At 47.1% G+C, this 17,407-nt stretch overlaps 1 protein-coding gene across 6 annotated transcripts in view; it reads left to right on the top strand.

Annotated features, from left to right (window-relative positions):
• qkia (QKI, KH domain containing, RNA binding a) overlaps nt 1-17,407 on the top strand; it is a 52,949-nt gene that overhangs the window by 26,926 nt on the left and 8,616 nt on the right. For all 6 annotated transcript variants that reach the window (XM_057011725.1, XM_057011724.1, XM_057011721.1 and 3 more), the window contains exons 3-4: nt 4,047-4,163; nt 8,080-8,223. In XM_057011725.1, coding sequence (XP_056867705.1) covers nt 4,047-4,163; nt 8,080-8,223 — 261 coding nt within the window. The remainder of the gene's footprint in view (nt 1-4,046; nt 4,164-8,079; nt 8,224-17,407) is intronic.

Below are 17,407 nucleotides of genomic sequence, written 5' to 3' on the forward strand. Positions count from 1 at the left end.
AGTGTGTTAGCTGGAGCTCTAAAGGGCATATGTTCTGTAGCATTTGGGGCAGGTTTAGGTTAAAACCATGGAGATGAACAGCGTGGATAAAACGACATTGCCTGGCGTCGCCACACATTCCAGCTTACACTGAATGAACTGTTCCTCATTTCCATAAGCTCGGTGGGGCCAGCTAATAAGCGATTCATATTCAGCCCCCGGTCTGGTCCCGCTTTGTGATAAGCTCCGTGCACGCAGAGCCAGGGCCCTCAGCATGATCTCATTTCCTGTCTCCCCCACCGCCACAAACAAACGGCGTGAAAGGCACAATTGTTCTGTTTCCCCGAGCTTTGTCGGTCAAAGCGCTGTTGTTCACACATAAACAAACCCATGTGACGGTCACGACTGAGCGTCTGCGCGAGTTCACATCACGCATTAAATACACAAACACACACTCGCATAGAGACGCAGGCACAGATGCACAGGCAGCACGGCGAGCCTGTGGAGTAGCGATAACTGTGGTTAAACAAAGGCCCTTTAATGTCAGCGTAAGCCCCCGTCCTGAAGGGGTCTGGGTCTGAATGCGCACTCGCTTGCACCTATCCATATCTGTGTTTGTTTGGGAAAACTTGGGAAAACTCAGATGAAATGAAAAATGGGTGAAATAGTTGCTCTTTCAAAGGGCCTCAGTGTCTTTTATCCTCTCAGCCTTTCAATGAGCAAAGAAAAGAGAGAAACCCAGACTGTTGGAAGCTGGCGGAGTTCAGGTATTATCTTTGTTACTATTGTGAATTCCAGCTCCATTGCGATCATTTGTGCAGGAATCAAAAGCAAGAACAAATTTGAATCATTGATTTAATCATTGATTTTTTTTTTATTTTTTTTTTAGTTTTGTTTCAAACCAGACAAATCAAACACTGATGGCTTTTACTCGCCTCCAGCCCGCAGAGCGAATGTTGATCGAATGGCATGAAAGCAAGAAAACTACCGTAATTTCCGGACTACAGAGCGCACCTGATTATAAGCCGCATAATCTAATTTTAGAAAGAAAATCAATTTTGTACTTATACAAGCCGCACTGGTTTTTAAGCCGCAGGTATCCCACGTAGTAATATGAAAAATTAGATTGAAAACATTCAGTACCGGTAGATGTTTTTATTACCGTAAGAGACGAGTCACTGACGAGTGACAGACAGGTAAGAAACAACAGCCACTCTTTTCACTTGTATGTTCATACAGAGACCTTAAATCCAAATTTTATCACGTCAGGATTTCTTAACTTTTCTTTTAATTTAATCCGCTTAGCAACATAAACAAATACATTGTACCGGTAAATGCTTTTTTTCTAACGGTGTCTGTATCGTTTGTATCAGCTACACACAAATTATGTTGTTTATGCTTTTTTACTCAACAATGAACAATCTAAAACTCCCCGATGGCCCACCTCTAAATTCTTCTATTTTCATGGCGGTGGCGATTGCTTTTGCCTTCCGTCTGATTTGTACAGCGGAAACACCGCCTGCTCTCTGTGTGTTCACCCAGTCTTCCAGAACGTTCTCAAGCTCGGGCCACCTGCGATGTTTACGTCTAAAAGCTTTTGTCGTCTTTTTGCTTTCGATCAGTTCTTCAGGCGGGCGTCTCCACCTTCTCGCCATTGGTTACCGTAATGTATGCCAAGATTACGCAGCTCGAGTTCCTTCTTCAACCGCCAGAGTGATCGCTTTTAACTTAAAAGTCGCATCATATGCTTTTCTTCTAGTATTTTCCATGCTGATGAGGGTTAGTAAAAATGACTGATTCACAATAGTTGTGATAGAGCGCCACGAAAAAAACCATAAATAAGCCGCACCGTAGAATAGTGTAGGAAAAAAGTAGCGGCTTATAGTCTGAAAATTACAGTGTCTTTTTGTGGATCCAGAGGCGGCTCCATTGTCAACAGGAGGTGACATGTCCCCAGTCTATGTAGCATTGATGGCGCCCTGTACTGATTATCCCGCCATTACGAGTGCAGTTCCATACAGGTTGAATTTCCCTGCGCACTTTTGATAACTCGTCCACTTTGCCCTCCATCTGCGGCTGAAAATGGGAGCCGTCCTCCCCGACAGCACATCAACATCTGCAGAAATGCTGAAGCAGAGCAGCGATCCAGGGAGCACCGAGGGGGAGAGCGATCCGTCACCATTAACATCAAGCTGTATTGAATTAATGAGATGTTTTTGGCAGGCGTTTTATTGACTGTAGGGTTATACTTCTAATTATGAGGTTTCATTCAATTGTAAAGGTGATTTACACCGTGGAGGCCTTGTTACGCCGTGTGACATTTAAAGCACAGAACAAAAATAACCCTTTTAAATTTAGAATGGCAGCACCCACCGTGTCACCTCTTTAATTTTTGCGAGCGTGTAAAGCTTCCTCTGTCTTTATTTCTGTCACAAGCCTTTTCTCGCACTACTACTCATCAGTTTTCGCTTCTTTGGTCCTATTCGCTGTCATGTGATCATTGGCATATTAATACCCACAGACACGTACAGTTTCCTGTTAGGAGGATGTTTGTAGAAGCAAAAGAGAGAAAGCACAGTTAAATATTAAATCCCCTTCATCTATCCTTGTATTTTAAATGCACAATTCCTGTATTATTGACTTGTGGTTCTGTAATTCATTGGCTGTAAGTATAATATGAGCTGAAGGTAAAAGCTGAAGCGTACTGGTGACTTGAAAGCACAGAAACCAAGATATATATAAAAAAAAAACACTTGTATAAACTAGATATAATATGACGCCTAAGCTGCCAGCAGGGTTAGCTGTCTAATAACACCCAGGAAACTGTCACCGTAGCCTCTCTATTGCTTTAGAGGCTGTGTCTGTTTCTATATGTCAGAGCGCCGCCACTATGTCCAGGGCTGGGGGCTCCGTCTCGTCTGCAGCGGGTGCTGTGATGCAGACAGACATGGCTGCTTGTGTGTGTAAAGGTGTGGGTTAGTGCAAGGTGGGAGGCCACCGCGCATTGTTGGTGGCTGACCTCGGCCTCCAGAGGTCACTGGGCTCACATTTGCCCACTGGTTTCCACGTTACACGAAGAGCAGCAAAGCATGCTGGATCTTTGTGCAGCTGTTGATGCTATCACCATCCGCGGGGACCCTCTCGGGCGTCCTTCTCCTGCCAGACTGGAACAGGGAGAGCAGATAGTTGCAGGCAGTCACAACATCAGGACAGAAGAAGGGAGGGGGGGGGGGGACAGCCCGCAGGTTTAAACTGTCCTCGTCAGTTTTTGTTTGCACGGTCTGAGGGAAATACTGCGACATCACATTCCATTTGTGGAGCCTTTGTAATTAAACGTGACTCCTCTGATGGCCTTTTGGAAGTCACAGATGCAGCCGTGCGCCAAAGTGTGTAAACAGATGTGACTATGCTTAAGAATTTAATGTAGGGGCATCACGGCTCGTTGTATCTGCTCAAGATGGGAACACTTGTGCTCGTCATTGCCATGGAAAACCTCCCATTATGCCAGGGAGTATTTAAATGTTTCAACTCCGTACACAGGCCCTTGTACCCATCATGCCCTGCTCCCACTCATGGCACTCTAACGGTTGAGTTTGTTTTCCTCACTCTGTTCCTTCCCATCTGTTTTTGTTGGGCCTAAAATTGTCCTGGATTATTCCAGCATATTTTTCCCTTTATCCTGTTGGAAGCCTGTTTCAGTTGAAGGGGATTAGCTCGTTAAATACATTTCTTTTTGGAACAAAGCTCCAATGCCACACACCAGTGAAGAAAAAAGGGGCCTTGATAATGAAAGTGTATGAAGTGCGACGCCTTACTTCACCTCTCCATCATCATCATCATCATCATCATCCTCTGCCTCTTCCACATCACGCTTACTGAGTTTAATCTCCCGTAGTTCATTTTCATTGTTCACCATTTTACATCACTTCATTTAATGTTATTATTAAATCTCTGTTCATGTTTACGTAGTAGATGCAATTCAGGGCAATATGATTATTCTGTAACTGTACAGTTCTCAACCTCATATATGACATGTACATTTACCTATTCTCTTTCTGTATTTCTAGTATAACTTTGTGGGGAGAATTCTGGGCCCGCGGGGACTCACGGCCAAACAGTTGGAAGCAGAAACAGGATGCAAAATCATGGTGCGAGGCAAGAGTTCCATGAGAGACAAAAAGAAGGTGAGCTCATCACTGTGGGACTAAAACCATGACCTTATGTTTTAAATGTGACGTGTGGTTTTATTTTGTACCGGCCAGAATGAAAAAGAAGAGTCCATTAATACAAAGATTTATCGTGTCTTTAAACATTGCACAGCATTAATGGCACACATACTGTATGATTCAGATATATTTATATGTGACTGTGTCTGGAAAGCTTGCAGCAGACCCCCGCTGTAAATGCCTGCTCTGACATCCAATAGTTCTGTCCTCATGCCACGGAAAGTACAGACAGCTGTAGGCCAGGGGCAGCAGCTATTTCTGGATCTATCGTGCAGATTGGGGGGACTTAAAAGGCGAATATTGCGTGCCTGTATACCCCTCAAGACCCCAGCGGTGAACTTAAAAGACCCGTTTCATGTCATTTTTACCTGCAGTCACTCGTCAGCAGGATGTATGTACCGTATATGTGTGGTGTTATACTCTGGCCATGAAACCATCCCATCCCAGGCATTATTAATGAAAAACCTCTGACTGACTGACTGTCTTATTCTGTTTTAAGTGAATATCTCAGTGCTGTCCTCACTAACAGAGCAGCTCTCTGGCTGTCTAAACACACAGAAACTACATTTTCCCTTAAAGACCGATGTGCATGTGCCCCTTTCTATCCCGGTTTAATGGTTTTTGAAGTTACTGTGAGGTTGTACTGACATTTTTTAAAACAGCACTGTTTCAAGCATCTGTGCACGCTCCACGCGCAAATAAAGGCTGCTATTGTTTGAGTTGTTATGACATCTTAGCTGCCCTAATATGACAGACACCGTTGCTGTGTAAGAGTGAACTGACAAGTCAGTAATGAGAGTGTTAAATCCTTCGCGTGGGGATCACCTTCTGCACACTCGCAGAAATGGAGAGATCTGGCATTCCTACGCACAGATGTGTAGATTGCCTCTGACTCATAATCTTAGAAGCTCCAGTTTGCTGCCGGGCCAACATTTCCTTCCCTTTTCCCTTTTCATGTCTCCTCCATTCAGATTTTAATTTCCACCTCCTCTTAGAGTGTGTTATCAAGGACAAGATTAGATTTTGGGGTTACTATCAAGTGGTATTATTATATCAACAAAGTTTAACTGTCCAGTATTGGCTGGAATCCTTTCATCCCAGTCTGTCCTGCTCTCAGCAAGTCACTGGAGTGGTTTTCAGGTCAAGTCCCCGCACCCCGAAATCTTTTCAATGGCTTGGACTTGTCATAACCGAGCCTCCACCACAGACAAAAATCTCAACCGTATCCTCCAGACACGGCGTCCTTAGCCTCAATATTTCCAGCCTGATGCCCCAGGGCAGCAGAGGAAGCCACAGCAGCAGCTTAGCCAGTGTGTTTATTCAGGATCCATTAGTGGCAGCATTTTTATGCTCTCAATAATTCAGCTGGTTGCTTCCCCTGGGCCGCTCTGCCTGGCGGGGAGTCGGCTCAGTGGAGCTGTGCAATGAGAGAGGGAGTCGGACAAAGGCAAGTGGAAAAAAGACGATGCGATTTGAAATAAAGGAGGTAAGCAGCAGGTGAGGGACGAGCTACTCCTTCAGTTACTCTATTATTTTGTGTGCAGAATACTCTGAATCTCGTCATTTAATCTTTCCACATGGACAGTTTAAAAAAAATACATCTTTATCTTATTTTAAAGGAAACCAGGGCTTTTTAATGAGTCTGACTGGTGCCATGAACTGCTTTAATTTCTGGGTATTGAAATGCACCAGTGCTGGAACAAAAGCCCTAAATCTCAGCCAGGAAGCAGTGTAATATATTTCCTAAGAACGAGCTTGAGTCCCAACACCGTATGTACAGCTTTGGGGGGGTGCACACATCTCTTAGGGAGTACGTCCACTACATTTGCTCCAGCTGAAGGCCTCTGCAGCGTCAGTAATGACACCACTATTTCAAACACAGTGACCTTTTGTATGTAGCACAGAAGTGGAAGGGCGGTCTGGAGAAACACGCGTCTAATTTTATAACCTTTTCCATGTGGTGTCGTTCATGGAGGCTTCAAAGTTTATTGGGTTTAGGCTGAGCTAGCAGGCAAACAGGTGGTAACTGACAACCAGCCTCCACTGTTGCTATTCTTAGAGGATTCCGGATGATCTGCGTGTGTTGTTCATTCATGCTCCACATTTGCTAAAACTGAATCCTCCCTGATATGTGGGCACTGCTTTAGCATTCCGTGGCTCCGTTTTAAGGCCTTCCCAGTATTCCCTCCAGCCTTGCCTCCCTCCTCTTTCCTCACCCTGCCTTCATCCTTCCACACGTTTGTCATGCTGTCACTTTCCTCTCAGAGGGCACGAGCTGACCTTGTTCACAGAGTCATGCTGGTGTGAAGTATGTGCGGATGCAAGTGTGTGTTCTCTTATTTCTCTCCCTAAATCCCTTTGACCACAATTGTCGCTGAGGAAAATCTGTCAGCACGCACAGACACATGAGAAATGGAGCTTGGCGGGTCCCGCTGCCACAAAAAGATCAGCATTTAAGCACCGCAAAGACCCTCTGTGACATGTGTGTATCATCTTTGACTTTGACTTAGTCAGCTTTTAATCCCAGTGTTGTCCAGGAGCCCATAAGTAAACGGTCTTAGCAAAATAAAGCAATTAGCCCCCCCATGTGTAAAAAGAGAATGAGGGAAATGTGAGGAGGAATATTTAATGTGTGTTGTAAAGTGCAGTGCCATGGCAACAAGTCTCTTTGGAGGAGAAAGCAGGTGGGTGGTGAATCTTTAAGCTGCGTGTTCCCTTTGTAATGCTCAACGCGTGCGTGGAAACCATGTCAGGTGGGCCTCCCCACAGAGCGCTGCAACACGACGACGTAATTGGACATCTCCGCAGCGGCCTGAAGCCGGGGTGTTTCCCTTTGGGTGTGGCGGGGGGGCCAGTCTTAACATTCCTGTACTCACAACAGGAGCGAGAACATTCAGATCCACCAGAACACTTCAAGTTTCATTCACTAATCATACAAAACAGTTTTGAATTAATTGGCTTTTTTTTTTTTTAATGTTTGCGGGGGTGGGGGGCTGCAATCAGCTGTAATCACTTTACTGATAAAATAAAAAATGAGTGGTCTGGGTGTCTGCTCAGGGCTGCCAGCCGGTGTAACAGCCCTTCTAAAGGGAGAAGCATGCTTGATATAGCAATTGCAAGGCTTCTCCATACAGTATTTGTGCCAGCTCCACAAAAGAGTAACTCCTCACTTGTAACTGGCCTTTTCACGGGGGCCTCTGAAAAACGTAAAATGCGGCACACTATTATCCAACCTCAGGCTCCCAATTCAAATCCTGAAATGGCTCCCTATTTAATGGTGTGAAGTGATGTCGGTTTTGAATACAGCAGATTCTGCCTTTCAGGCGCTGCTTTTGCTACAATTTGGCGCCCCCTGAAAGCTTTGGAACTGCTCTTCCAGCAGGGGAGTGGCTCCCACTCACGGTTATTGGCAACCAGACAGCGTTGCCTGGGAAAATAAATACATTTTAAAAAAAATCAGACGGAGGTAAATGCGTTTAGTGCATTATAGCAACACTGTAGAAGTGGTGCTGAGTCTCATTTGAGAAGGTTGGATGCAGAATATTAGCATTCGCTCAAGCATGTAGAGCAAAGCGTTCCCTAGAAATGCATTACCCGCGCTTTGAGTCATCCAAAAGAGCCTGTAAAAGTACATGGCCCATCATTTTTCTGATCTCTCCATCCATTCATTATGCAGTGATATTAATTGGTGCAGGACTAGCTGTCATCTCTGACCTCTGATGTGAGAGAACTATTTAAAAAGGTGTCCTTTGCAAAGTTGAAGCGAAATAGCTGATTAAAGGGCCACTCCTGTCATCTGGCTTCTCTTTGTAAGCTCGTGTTCTAACAGATTTGTCACGTTTTTTTTGTTTTTTTATTCTCTTGCCACTTCCAGGAAGAGCAGAACAGAGGAAAGCCAAACTGGGAGCACCTAAACGAGGACCTTCACGTCCTGCTCACAGTGGAAGACACACAATCCAGAGCCGAGATCAAGATGAGGAGAGCAGTGGATGAGGTCAAGAAGCTCCTCGTACCTGCCGTGAGTACACCCGCATTTGTCCTTCAGTCAAAGGCATAACAACGCGACATATGGAAGAGTCCCCCTGCTGCTCCGACAGCATCCTGTTTACATCCGTATACCGACTGGAATATTAGCTTAGCCGTGCACCTGGTGGAGTGGAAGGCTTTCCCTACTGTGACTGCCACATTCCCTCCCCACCTTCCTTCTGCCCCAGTTTCTACATACACTGTACCACCGATCATGCCTGCTAGCATACTTTTGGCATGCTGTGCACATGTTTCCTGGTCGCTGCGGCGACCATGTGGACGGGACAGAATGAAGTCCCAGTTTTGTAATCAGGCAGCGATGCACAGTGCCTGGCTTCCTGCAGAGCTGGAGCCAGTTGGCCGTGGTATCGATAGTTCTCTGTTGCAGAACTGTGTTCTATATATGCTAATGTACAGATGGGAAGCACTTGCAAGTGAGAAAGCCTTTGAAGTGAGCCCTCCTCTCTGGCCATCTAACTGCATAGAAACAACTCCTTTATCGCCCTCCTGAGCCTCTCCTTTGCCTCTTCTGCGGGACATTTGACATTTCAGCTGACACATTAATAAACGTGGAGATTTGTCGTGGATGTGTCGCTGCTCTGAATAGAGATGCTGGAGGACGGACGAATGGCATCCGTGAATGTCAGTGGCAGCTCTTGGTGGTTAACATCTGGATGGAATGCTGTATAAATAGCTTAAAATGTTATCACACCTCATAGTAGTGCTAATCAATTTTTGCCTTCGAGTGGACAGTTTTCTAAAAAGGCGAAAAATAGGACTTCTGAAATCTTCTAGACTATAACGAAATCTTGCCTATAAGGACTTTTTATCCTCTTTAAGTGAGACATTTTTAGAGTTATAATTAAAGACTTGCTGCATTTTTTTCTCTTCAAGCAAGATATCTTTAATTAACAGAAGTGAAAAGATTCTTCATTTGATAGATGACACTAAGTGCGGCAGTGTTTCAGTGATCACTTGTAGAAGCTTTGTTTGCCAGACATCCAACCTTTTTATACTGTAGCGATACCAATGACACCTTTATACATCCCTTCAGCTGTGATTGATTCACACATTGAACCTCTGAATTCATGGGATTGTCGATGTTTTCTACCAGATACATGGACGTGTGAGCTTGGCTGCTCCAAACTTTTAAAGCTACCGGGTTAAAGGTTTGCTCTTTGGGGCAGTGGGAGCCAGCGGCTGCTTCCCAGTTCTGTGAACTCTTCAACTCCTGAACTGGGAGCAGCACAACACGAGTGTGATGAGAGAGGCGGCCTGGAGACAGAGATGGGTGGGAGAGCTTGAATGAGCTACTCTTTCAAGTGTGGATTTACTCGGCTGATCTTGCCTTTGCACACACATGCACAGCCCTGCACGTGCATCCACATCCACATTAGCAAAAATGCTCTGCATCTCCCGGGTCTTCAGCTAAGGCCCTTAAACTGAGCTGGAGGCAGAGCCCTACTGCACTGTAGGTAACCTTCATCTAAACAGTGGGGATGTGCAAACACCTCAGTCCATCGGAACCCTTCAGGCCGCGCTTTCAGTCATTTTCCAGCAACCGCTCGGCTCTTTAAGGGAAAAGAGGAGAGAAAATCTGCCAGTAATCATTTGAATACAGACATATTTATTGGTCTGTGTCCTGTCATTGAATAGATATAATTAACTGACATTGTTCTAGCGCTGTCACAGCCCAGTTTGGAGCAAAACGAGCCACTGGAACCAAACCACCTGAGACCAGACTAAGACCTTGACATTGAGGGACCCTTTCCTGTCGAGGGCGTCCGGAAAATAGAAGGAACAGGTCGCGTAGGCTCTTCACCTACTACCGCCCGTTTCTTTGTGTCGGCGACCACATGTGTTTTGAGTCAGTGAGGTCGTCTTTAGCGCACAGGGACTGGTGCCGCCACGAGCTGCGTGCCAATCTTCTGATTCTCTGTCCTTTCTACATTCCTGTACGTCGTATTATTAAAAATGCATAGACATTTTTTACTGTGCAGAATGCAGCACCTTGGCAATGAGGTCAGCCATGTTCCGTCCCCTCCATCACTGTACCCTCCAGGGCTAAGACGGGTGTTTCTTTTGTGTAAAATCATGTCGCCATCTCTTTTAGCCTTCTGTTGCTCTGTTGTGTGTTGCCTCCTTTTCTTTCTGCTTCGGACCCCATTTGAAGAACACAGAGTAGCTGTTGATTCTGTAAAAGCCAGACAGATGGACTTTAATGGATGCCAAGGCAAACTGCAGGGGCGTTAGGTCTGTACTCACCAGTATGCATCCGGCTTGGCAGATTGCTCCAGTGGCAGCGCCATCAGAACCGTTCAGCCAGGGGAGCGAGGCGATGGGAAGAGGCTTGACTTAGACAGCGCTGCACAGATAGACCCTGTGATCCCATTTTTCCTTTAAGTTTTTTGTGCAATTGTTTAGAATTGCGCACACAAACACACACGCACACCCCTGTCAGCAACGTCTGACAAATGGGTGCAAAACACCATCTGGTTGCATCCATCCATGTGTGCCTTCCCAATTAATGATGTTTATTCTCCGTTAAGCCTACCTATCGCTATCATTTCCCTCTTATTTTCTCTCAATCTGTCCCTCTCTCTCTCTCTCCTGTTCACTCTGGAATGATTCCCTACCTCTGTGAGTGCACGTGTCCACCTTTGGTGCTTCCACAGATCAACATGCCCTCTATTATGTGATTTAAAACAGCTTAATTCTATCTACATTGCAGAATTATGCGTCTTGGGTTCATGCAAAGAATAAATGGGTTAATTGAGAGTCATGAACCAGCTTGTGTGCTCCCACAATTCCCCTAAACTACAGTAGAACATGGCTGAAACTCACTGTCCACCCTGGAAGATAAAGACTGTAATGTGCTCTTGTCACGTATATTGCTATTGTTGCAGGCCAGGAGTAGGAGTGTAACTTCTGCCCTCCCTGTAGGCTGTTATTACCTCCATCCAGCTAATGAAGGTTCAGGATTGGATCATATTAACCTCCTGATCTGGGCCTCCCTGGACACCACACTCGCGATAAGCTGGACGGCACCGTTTGTGTGTGCGTGTGTGAGAGACGCAGTGGTGCGCGCTGGCCGACGTGCACATAGACGCTGCATCTCCCACATGAATGTTAATCATCTTTTTAATTGGCTTCCTTGACTCGTCGACCTCATTCAGCGATGGCAGGACTACCGTGGGTGCACTCCTTCACGGCTGCTCTGCTCTTGTCACATTGGCGACAGCGTGTGTGGTTGGAGTCTTTTCACCTCCGTTTGCCACCCTGGCACCAGGCTGACCTTATTGGGCTCACCTAGATCATGTGACCCAGCTTTGGTCATTATCTTTAGAGCGTCTCATTTACTCATTTATCCAGCTGTTTGGTCCTAAAGTGCCCTTCTAGTTGTGCACTTCAGACACCTATTAAACTCCCTCTGTGGGCGGGTAAATGGTTAAAGCGCGTGCTGTATAAATCAGTTCAGATTAATGATCTCTAAGTGATAAGTGGGTAATTGCTATTGACCACTTAAACTGTTTCACCACAGGAAACAGATGTGGCTTTCCTGACACTAATGCCAATAATGATTACTGCCCCGTGCCATTAATTTCTTTTGAGTAGTGAGTCACGTCAGGTCAGGCTCGCTTTGTTCAGCCCCGTGTGCAGACATATATATGTTTTAGCCAGAGGTTTTGTCATGGAACCAACTTGGTGACGACCACAAATGTATCTGGTTACGTCCTTTGCCCTCATTCTTCAAATCTCAACTTTTGGAATGTTACTTCTGATAACTGTGCAGCTGTGGCCTCTCCGAGCGGCACTGGCCGGAGGGCTTCTCCCCTGCCTGTTCCTTCCATCTGCCCGTCCTCCTCCTCAGCCAGCTCCACCGCTCTGTTTGGTAGTGGACAGGTGGTTTTACTCCTAAAGAAACGGTCCCCCTGCAGGGAACAACCTGCCCATCCTGGCCATTTCCCTATTTTTCCCTCCCTGTCCCCTTTCATTCCCTGTTCCTGGCATTGATAGTCAGGCAGACGTCTTCAGTGATATCTCACAAACAACACGTGTGAGTCACTGTGGAAGAATCGGAACGCCCTGCATGGGTGTTGGCTTTGCATCCCTGGAATCTCAGCAATAATCACGATCATAGCCTGGGATGGCAGTAACCTTTGTGCACAGCGGCAGCTGCCACACGCCTGCTTCCCCACTGCATTTATTACTGCCATTCCTACGAGTGACACACATCACACCATTAAAGTTCTCTTCAGTGGCTGCATCATTTATAAGATCATTCAGACTATATTTTACTTCGTTTCCCACATCACATTGTTGCTGCATGTCCAGGAGGCCTCTGATGAGAGCCGTTTAAACAGCACTCAGGCCGACCTTCCTAACCCACCTGCTTGTATTGGTCGCCCAGTTTGGAGTGTCCTAATCCAGCATGGAGGTAAAGGAGGAAGGAAAGAGGCAGGCTGAGAACCAGTCCAGGCAGTTTTAATCTGCCACAGTCGCCCAGTGCAGAGGAGAGGGACCCTAACGGAGTTGCTTTTTGAGTGCACGTCCACGTTGACCCGTTCTGAAGGTTCTGTGTTTGAATCCACACTCTGCACGAGGTCTTCATATCCCTGTTATGTGTGAGGTTTTCAGAGATCTGCTCTGAGTCAGGATCTCTCAACGATGCAAATCCCCCCCGGCAGTATTTAAGGCTCCCAAATATCCCTGGCCAAATCCGTTCAAGATATTCCGCCCTAGATTGGATGGCATTAAAGGACGGCAGACGGAACAATACACTGGCAGGCGCTTCTACGGGACATAAAAGTGGAGGTGGAAATGGTGCAGTTTTGGTTGTGAGCGGAGTATAATAGGAGGAAAGCTAATTCATAGGCCAGCTGATGATGCTGATGACGAAGATAGGACAGCAGAAAAGTAGCTCAAACAAGCTGTATGGCTAAATATGGCAGATGCTCGCATATTTATGAGAATCCAGTGCAGCATTATCGACCACAGTTACCACACTTTTGCCCTCAGGCGGTTAAAACCTCTGCTTTGATGAAGGTGGTTTTAAACATCAACAGAAGCTGAAGTTCCTGACTTCATTTGCCACAAGTGTACCTCCATAAGCTCTGTGAGTGACAGTAATGGGGCGGAGCCGCCGTGATGTGTTTGTTATAATCTGACTGTAGTCAGGTTTACTCCTATGCTAATGAGCTGGTGGTTTAGCATGGCTAATGGCGCGTCTCGCTAACAGAGCTGTCTGGGAGTCAGGAGGGGAGCGGGAGAGATATAAAGAGGCTTTGTGGGTTCTAGTAAAGGTGTGAGACAGTTCTGAGGAGCGCCTGATTCCCATGGCTGATGGTGTGACAGAGGTTCAGCAGCAAAACATGGCAGAGAAAATAACCTTTGAACACGCAGCGAGGGTTTTTGCTGATCAGTGATGGGTGAATTAGCCAGTGGAGATGATTCTGGGCTTCTGGATTGAACTCCTGCTTTGATTAGTAGTCTTGGCTTTGTGTGTCTGGCAGCCATGTTTGCTCTTGTGGTGTTTCTGTACAGAAGGTTCCAAATAACAGGAAGTGATCAAACTGTGTGTTTGCTTGGCGCAGCACGGACTTTTAACGCCTTCATTTCTCTTCCCTCCTCTTGATGTCCACATCGGAGAGTGTGGAACTGTCGATAAGTTGCCGTGGCGGCGTGGCAACAGTAATCATTTTCCTCCAGATGTTGGAAAGGGAGTTGAGAGGAGGAGGGGAACGAGGAGGAAAAACATCTGCTGCCGCCACCATTTCCAGCGCTGCACTTGGAGTTATCTACCCCTCCCTTTATGTAGTATGCAGCACCACCTCCTCCATTCCGATAGAGACCCGCCCGCCCCCTCCATCCCCACCCCGGCTTATGTTTCCCTCCTCTACACATCCAGCCTCTCCCTGCATCCCAGGAGGCAGCTGGGGCAGCCTGTGTTTACTGCTGAGGTAATTGGAGTAGTTCGGCGAGAGTCTGACCCCGGCCCTGCAAAGGCCCCAGATATGTGTGCACGCAGAGAGAGAGTGTGTGTGTGTGCGCACATCTGTTGGCGATGACTGGCAGTAAGGCCAGGAAAGGAAAGCAAACCTTAGCCAGTGTCAGCCCACTGGGGAACAGACAAATTGGTTTTCAGCGCGCTGTCTGTCTTTTCTCGTCTGATTCTTCAGCAATTCCTCTCTTCTTCCCGCATATCTCCGCCGTCTCCGCACACGTCGGAAAACAATCATTCACACTTTCTCTTGTAGTCGCTCTGTAGCACTTTTCCACCCCGCAGTGTTCTTTTGGTGCGCCCATCATTTCATTTCTCTGAGTGCTAACAATGGCCAGATATGCCAGATATGAGGGAAAGCCCCCACCTTCAGCCCCCACCTCAGCCCCCACCTTCAGCCGCAGCCAGAGATGTGAGCAGCTCCATCCATCCCAGTCCAGGTGCCGTTGTGGTTATCTGTGGGCTGAGGCAGAGGAAAAGAGCCTGGAGTGCATGTGTCAGAGAGCCATTCCCCCTACACACAGGCACGCATCATTCTTGTCTGTATCAGTCCAAATTAGCTGCAGTTTGTGTTCAGCATCTTGCAAACACACAGCCTTGATGAGGGGGGAGCATGACGGCGCGTTAGCATGCATCTAGTGACCTCATCGTGAGACTCACCCCCCCATCCTGCTCCTCCCTGGTAGCATTTATCGCTCTGCTGATTTCACAAATAAGCCTCATTGATTGGATCAGATTCTTGGAGACGCTGCGTCTTTATTCTCTGCTGATGGACAGGGGGGGTTGTGGGTGCCGGCGGCTGCACAGAGGATAAGGGGAAGCGTCCAGTCCTCGTTCCTCTCATTCTGAAACCCAACTCTCCCTCTGCTCCCTCACACACCTGCAGTGCACCGACACACACTCCAGCGTCTCGGCGAATGTTCCATTACCAGTGTTGCATGCTGACAGAGGAGTCTGTTAATTGTGGCAACACCTTGAGCAAGGCAACATTAAACTGCTCTCCCCGGTGCTCTTCATCAAACATTCATCTAAGCTGTGCTTCTGTAGTGGGAAGCCGGCTCCGTGCGTTCTGCGCTGCATGATTTATTCCACTCTATTCCAGCAGTGTAATTTAGTTTTCCTTGATCTCACGGCTCCTGCCTGCCACCATTTTGCTGCTACCATCGGGCCGTTCGGTGAGGTTAAACCAGATCACGGTTACAGAGAAATTAGAGAAGATGCGTCATGAAAGGATTCATATTTTGCAGAGATAATTAGCTTGAAAACAGGGGGAACCCCCCCCCCCCTATAATGGGGAAGATGGATCTGTATCTGCAGCACTCAGCTGGGGATACACCCGTCCCACACACCTCAGCTCAGCCGCAGCATCTGTGCTGTTCCCCTGTCGATGCCCTCTATTATGTCTCTCTTCCCTCAACAGGCTCTGTGCCACCTATGCAAAGTTGGATGGATTGCAGAATCGTCCTGCCTCGCACCCGTTTAACCTCTCCAGACATACAGATCCATCACCGCCAAGCACACACGACACACCAGCAGCACTCGTATCCAGGCTCACGGAGTGGGAGAATCTGTTTACTTCCTCCTCATGCGGAGCCTTCTCGCTCACGTTCCGTCTCATTTTATTTATAGGACGAGCGGTAAATTGTTTCAACTGGTGATCCTCCGTCACACGATTCATTTGGGAGTCACTTGTCACTAAAAACTTGTGTAAATGAATAGCAGGCTTATGGTAGCTTTCAACAAGTGTCTGCGGTTACGCAGCTGCCTGTTCAGATGCACAGAAAGATGGATGTTTAATTTATTGTTGTGACTAATGTGGTAAACTGTGCTGCCACGATTTACATCTGCTGAATCCCGTTTTGGCTGCTCTCCTTGTTTATGCTCCTTTCACGGCTCTATTTTGTCTCGCAAGTTCATTTGGCACTCTGCCAAAGAAGAACCAGGGACTTTTTTAAGGCACGGTGAACACACACACACACGCTGTTGTTTTTGATTTGTGTGAGTCATTAGCAAATTGTGTACAGCTCGTTTATGGCTTTCTCTCTTATTATTTGAGGTAAGAGGCCGGCACCATCTGATATAAATAAAAGTGACGGTAACAACAAAAAGCAAACGTTTAAGTAGCACCGCTAAAGCTGCCCTGATCCAGGGTTTATTCATGTCTGTAGACGAGTTTATGACACCAAGATGGCCCGATCAGTTAGCTCAGCGTGGTTATCTTAGCCGACCCTGCACATCAAATGGGATGTGGTTTGCCTCAAGGCTGGAGCAGGAAGCATCAACCGCTTAAAAAGGACATTTCTATGCTCCTGTCTCTGTACATTTTGGATGGATTTGTCAGAAAGGATATTCCGACCAGGCATGAGCAAAAATCTTTGTGGAGGAAATAAATAATGAGCAATCGGTGACATCATAAAATATGTGGCATTTTCAAGGCTGCTTTACTGTCCTTTTTTCTGGCTTTGTTGCAGCCTGGAAAATAGTTGGCATGATTTCTGTGCTTCAAGACTTCCCCATTATAGGCAGAGCAAGACGGAGCACGCTGGAGGTAGCGGAGGGGAAAGCAGCAGAGTGAATTTCCTCGCTTGGTTAATTGGCAGCTCTGTGCTCCACTAAATATTGCGTGTGTCGCACATACACGGCGCACGGACTCATACGCAGTCACGAGAGACCAGCCTCCGTCACTTTTCCTCTGTCCTGACCTCAGTTTCTCTCTTCGCTGAGGAGGAATCTCGTGGGAGGGTTTAACTCTGGACCTCGGTCTTCCCCCCCCCCCCCCCCTTTTTCTTCCCTCCCCACTGTGTCTTCCTCCTTATTGCCCCTTAAATAGAGCCACACTCTGTTGTTCGCTTTAGCAGACAGGCTGCGCAGCGGCTGAGATAATGACGAGAACGTGGCTTCATTTTGAGCCCACCTGCCTCCATCCATCTCTAATAAGCCGCCTCGCTCTGCTGCGTGTTTTTAGCGCTGCTGCGTGCAGATACAGGAGCTTCTGTCTTCTACAGAACAGGAAACGGTGCAAAATCAATAGGTCACCTGAGGAGGATTTGAGGCCAGCGGTGCTTTGCATACCTGTCCTTGCAGCCTGCACCCCGGAGAGCTTAAAGCAGGAGGCCTGACCCGTAACGGCTGCGTTAGCATGGTCGCTGCATGCTAGTAGCACCAGAGACAACAG

Source organism: Takifugu flavidus, chromosome 16 (assembly GCF_003711565.1).
Source record: "Takifugu flavidus isolate HTHZ2018 chromosome 16, ASM371156v2, whole genome shotgun sequence".
In the NCBI taxonomy this organism is placed as follows: Eukaryota; Metazoa; Chordata; class Actinopteri; order Tetraodontiformes; family Tetraodontidae; genus Takifugu; species Takifugu flavidus.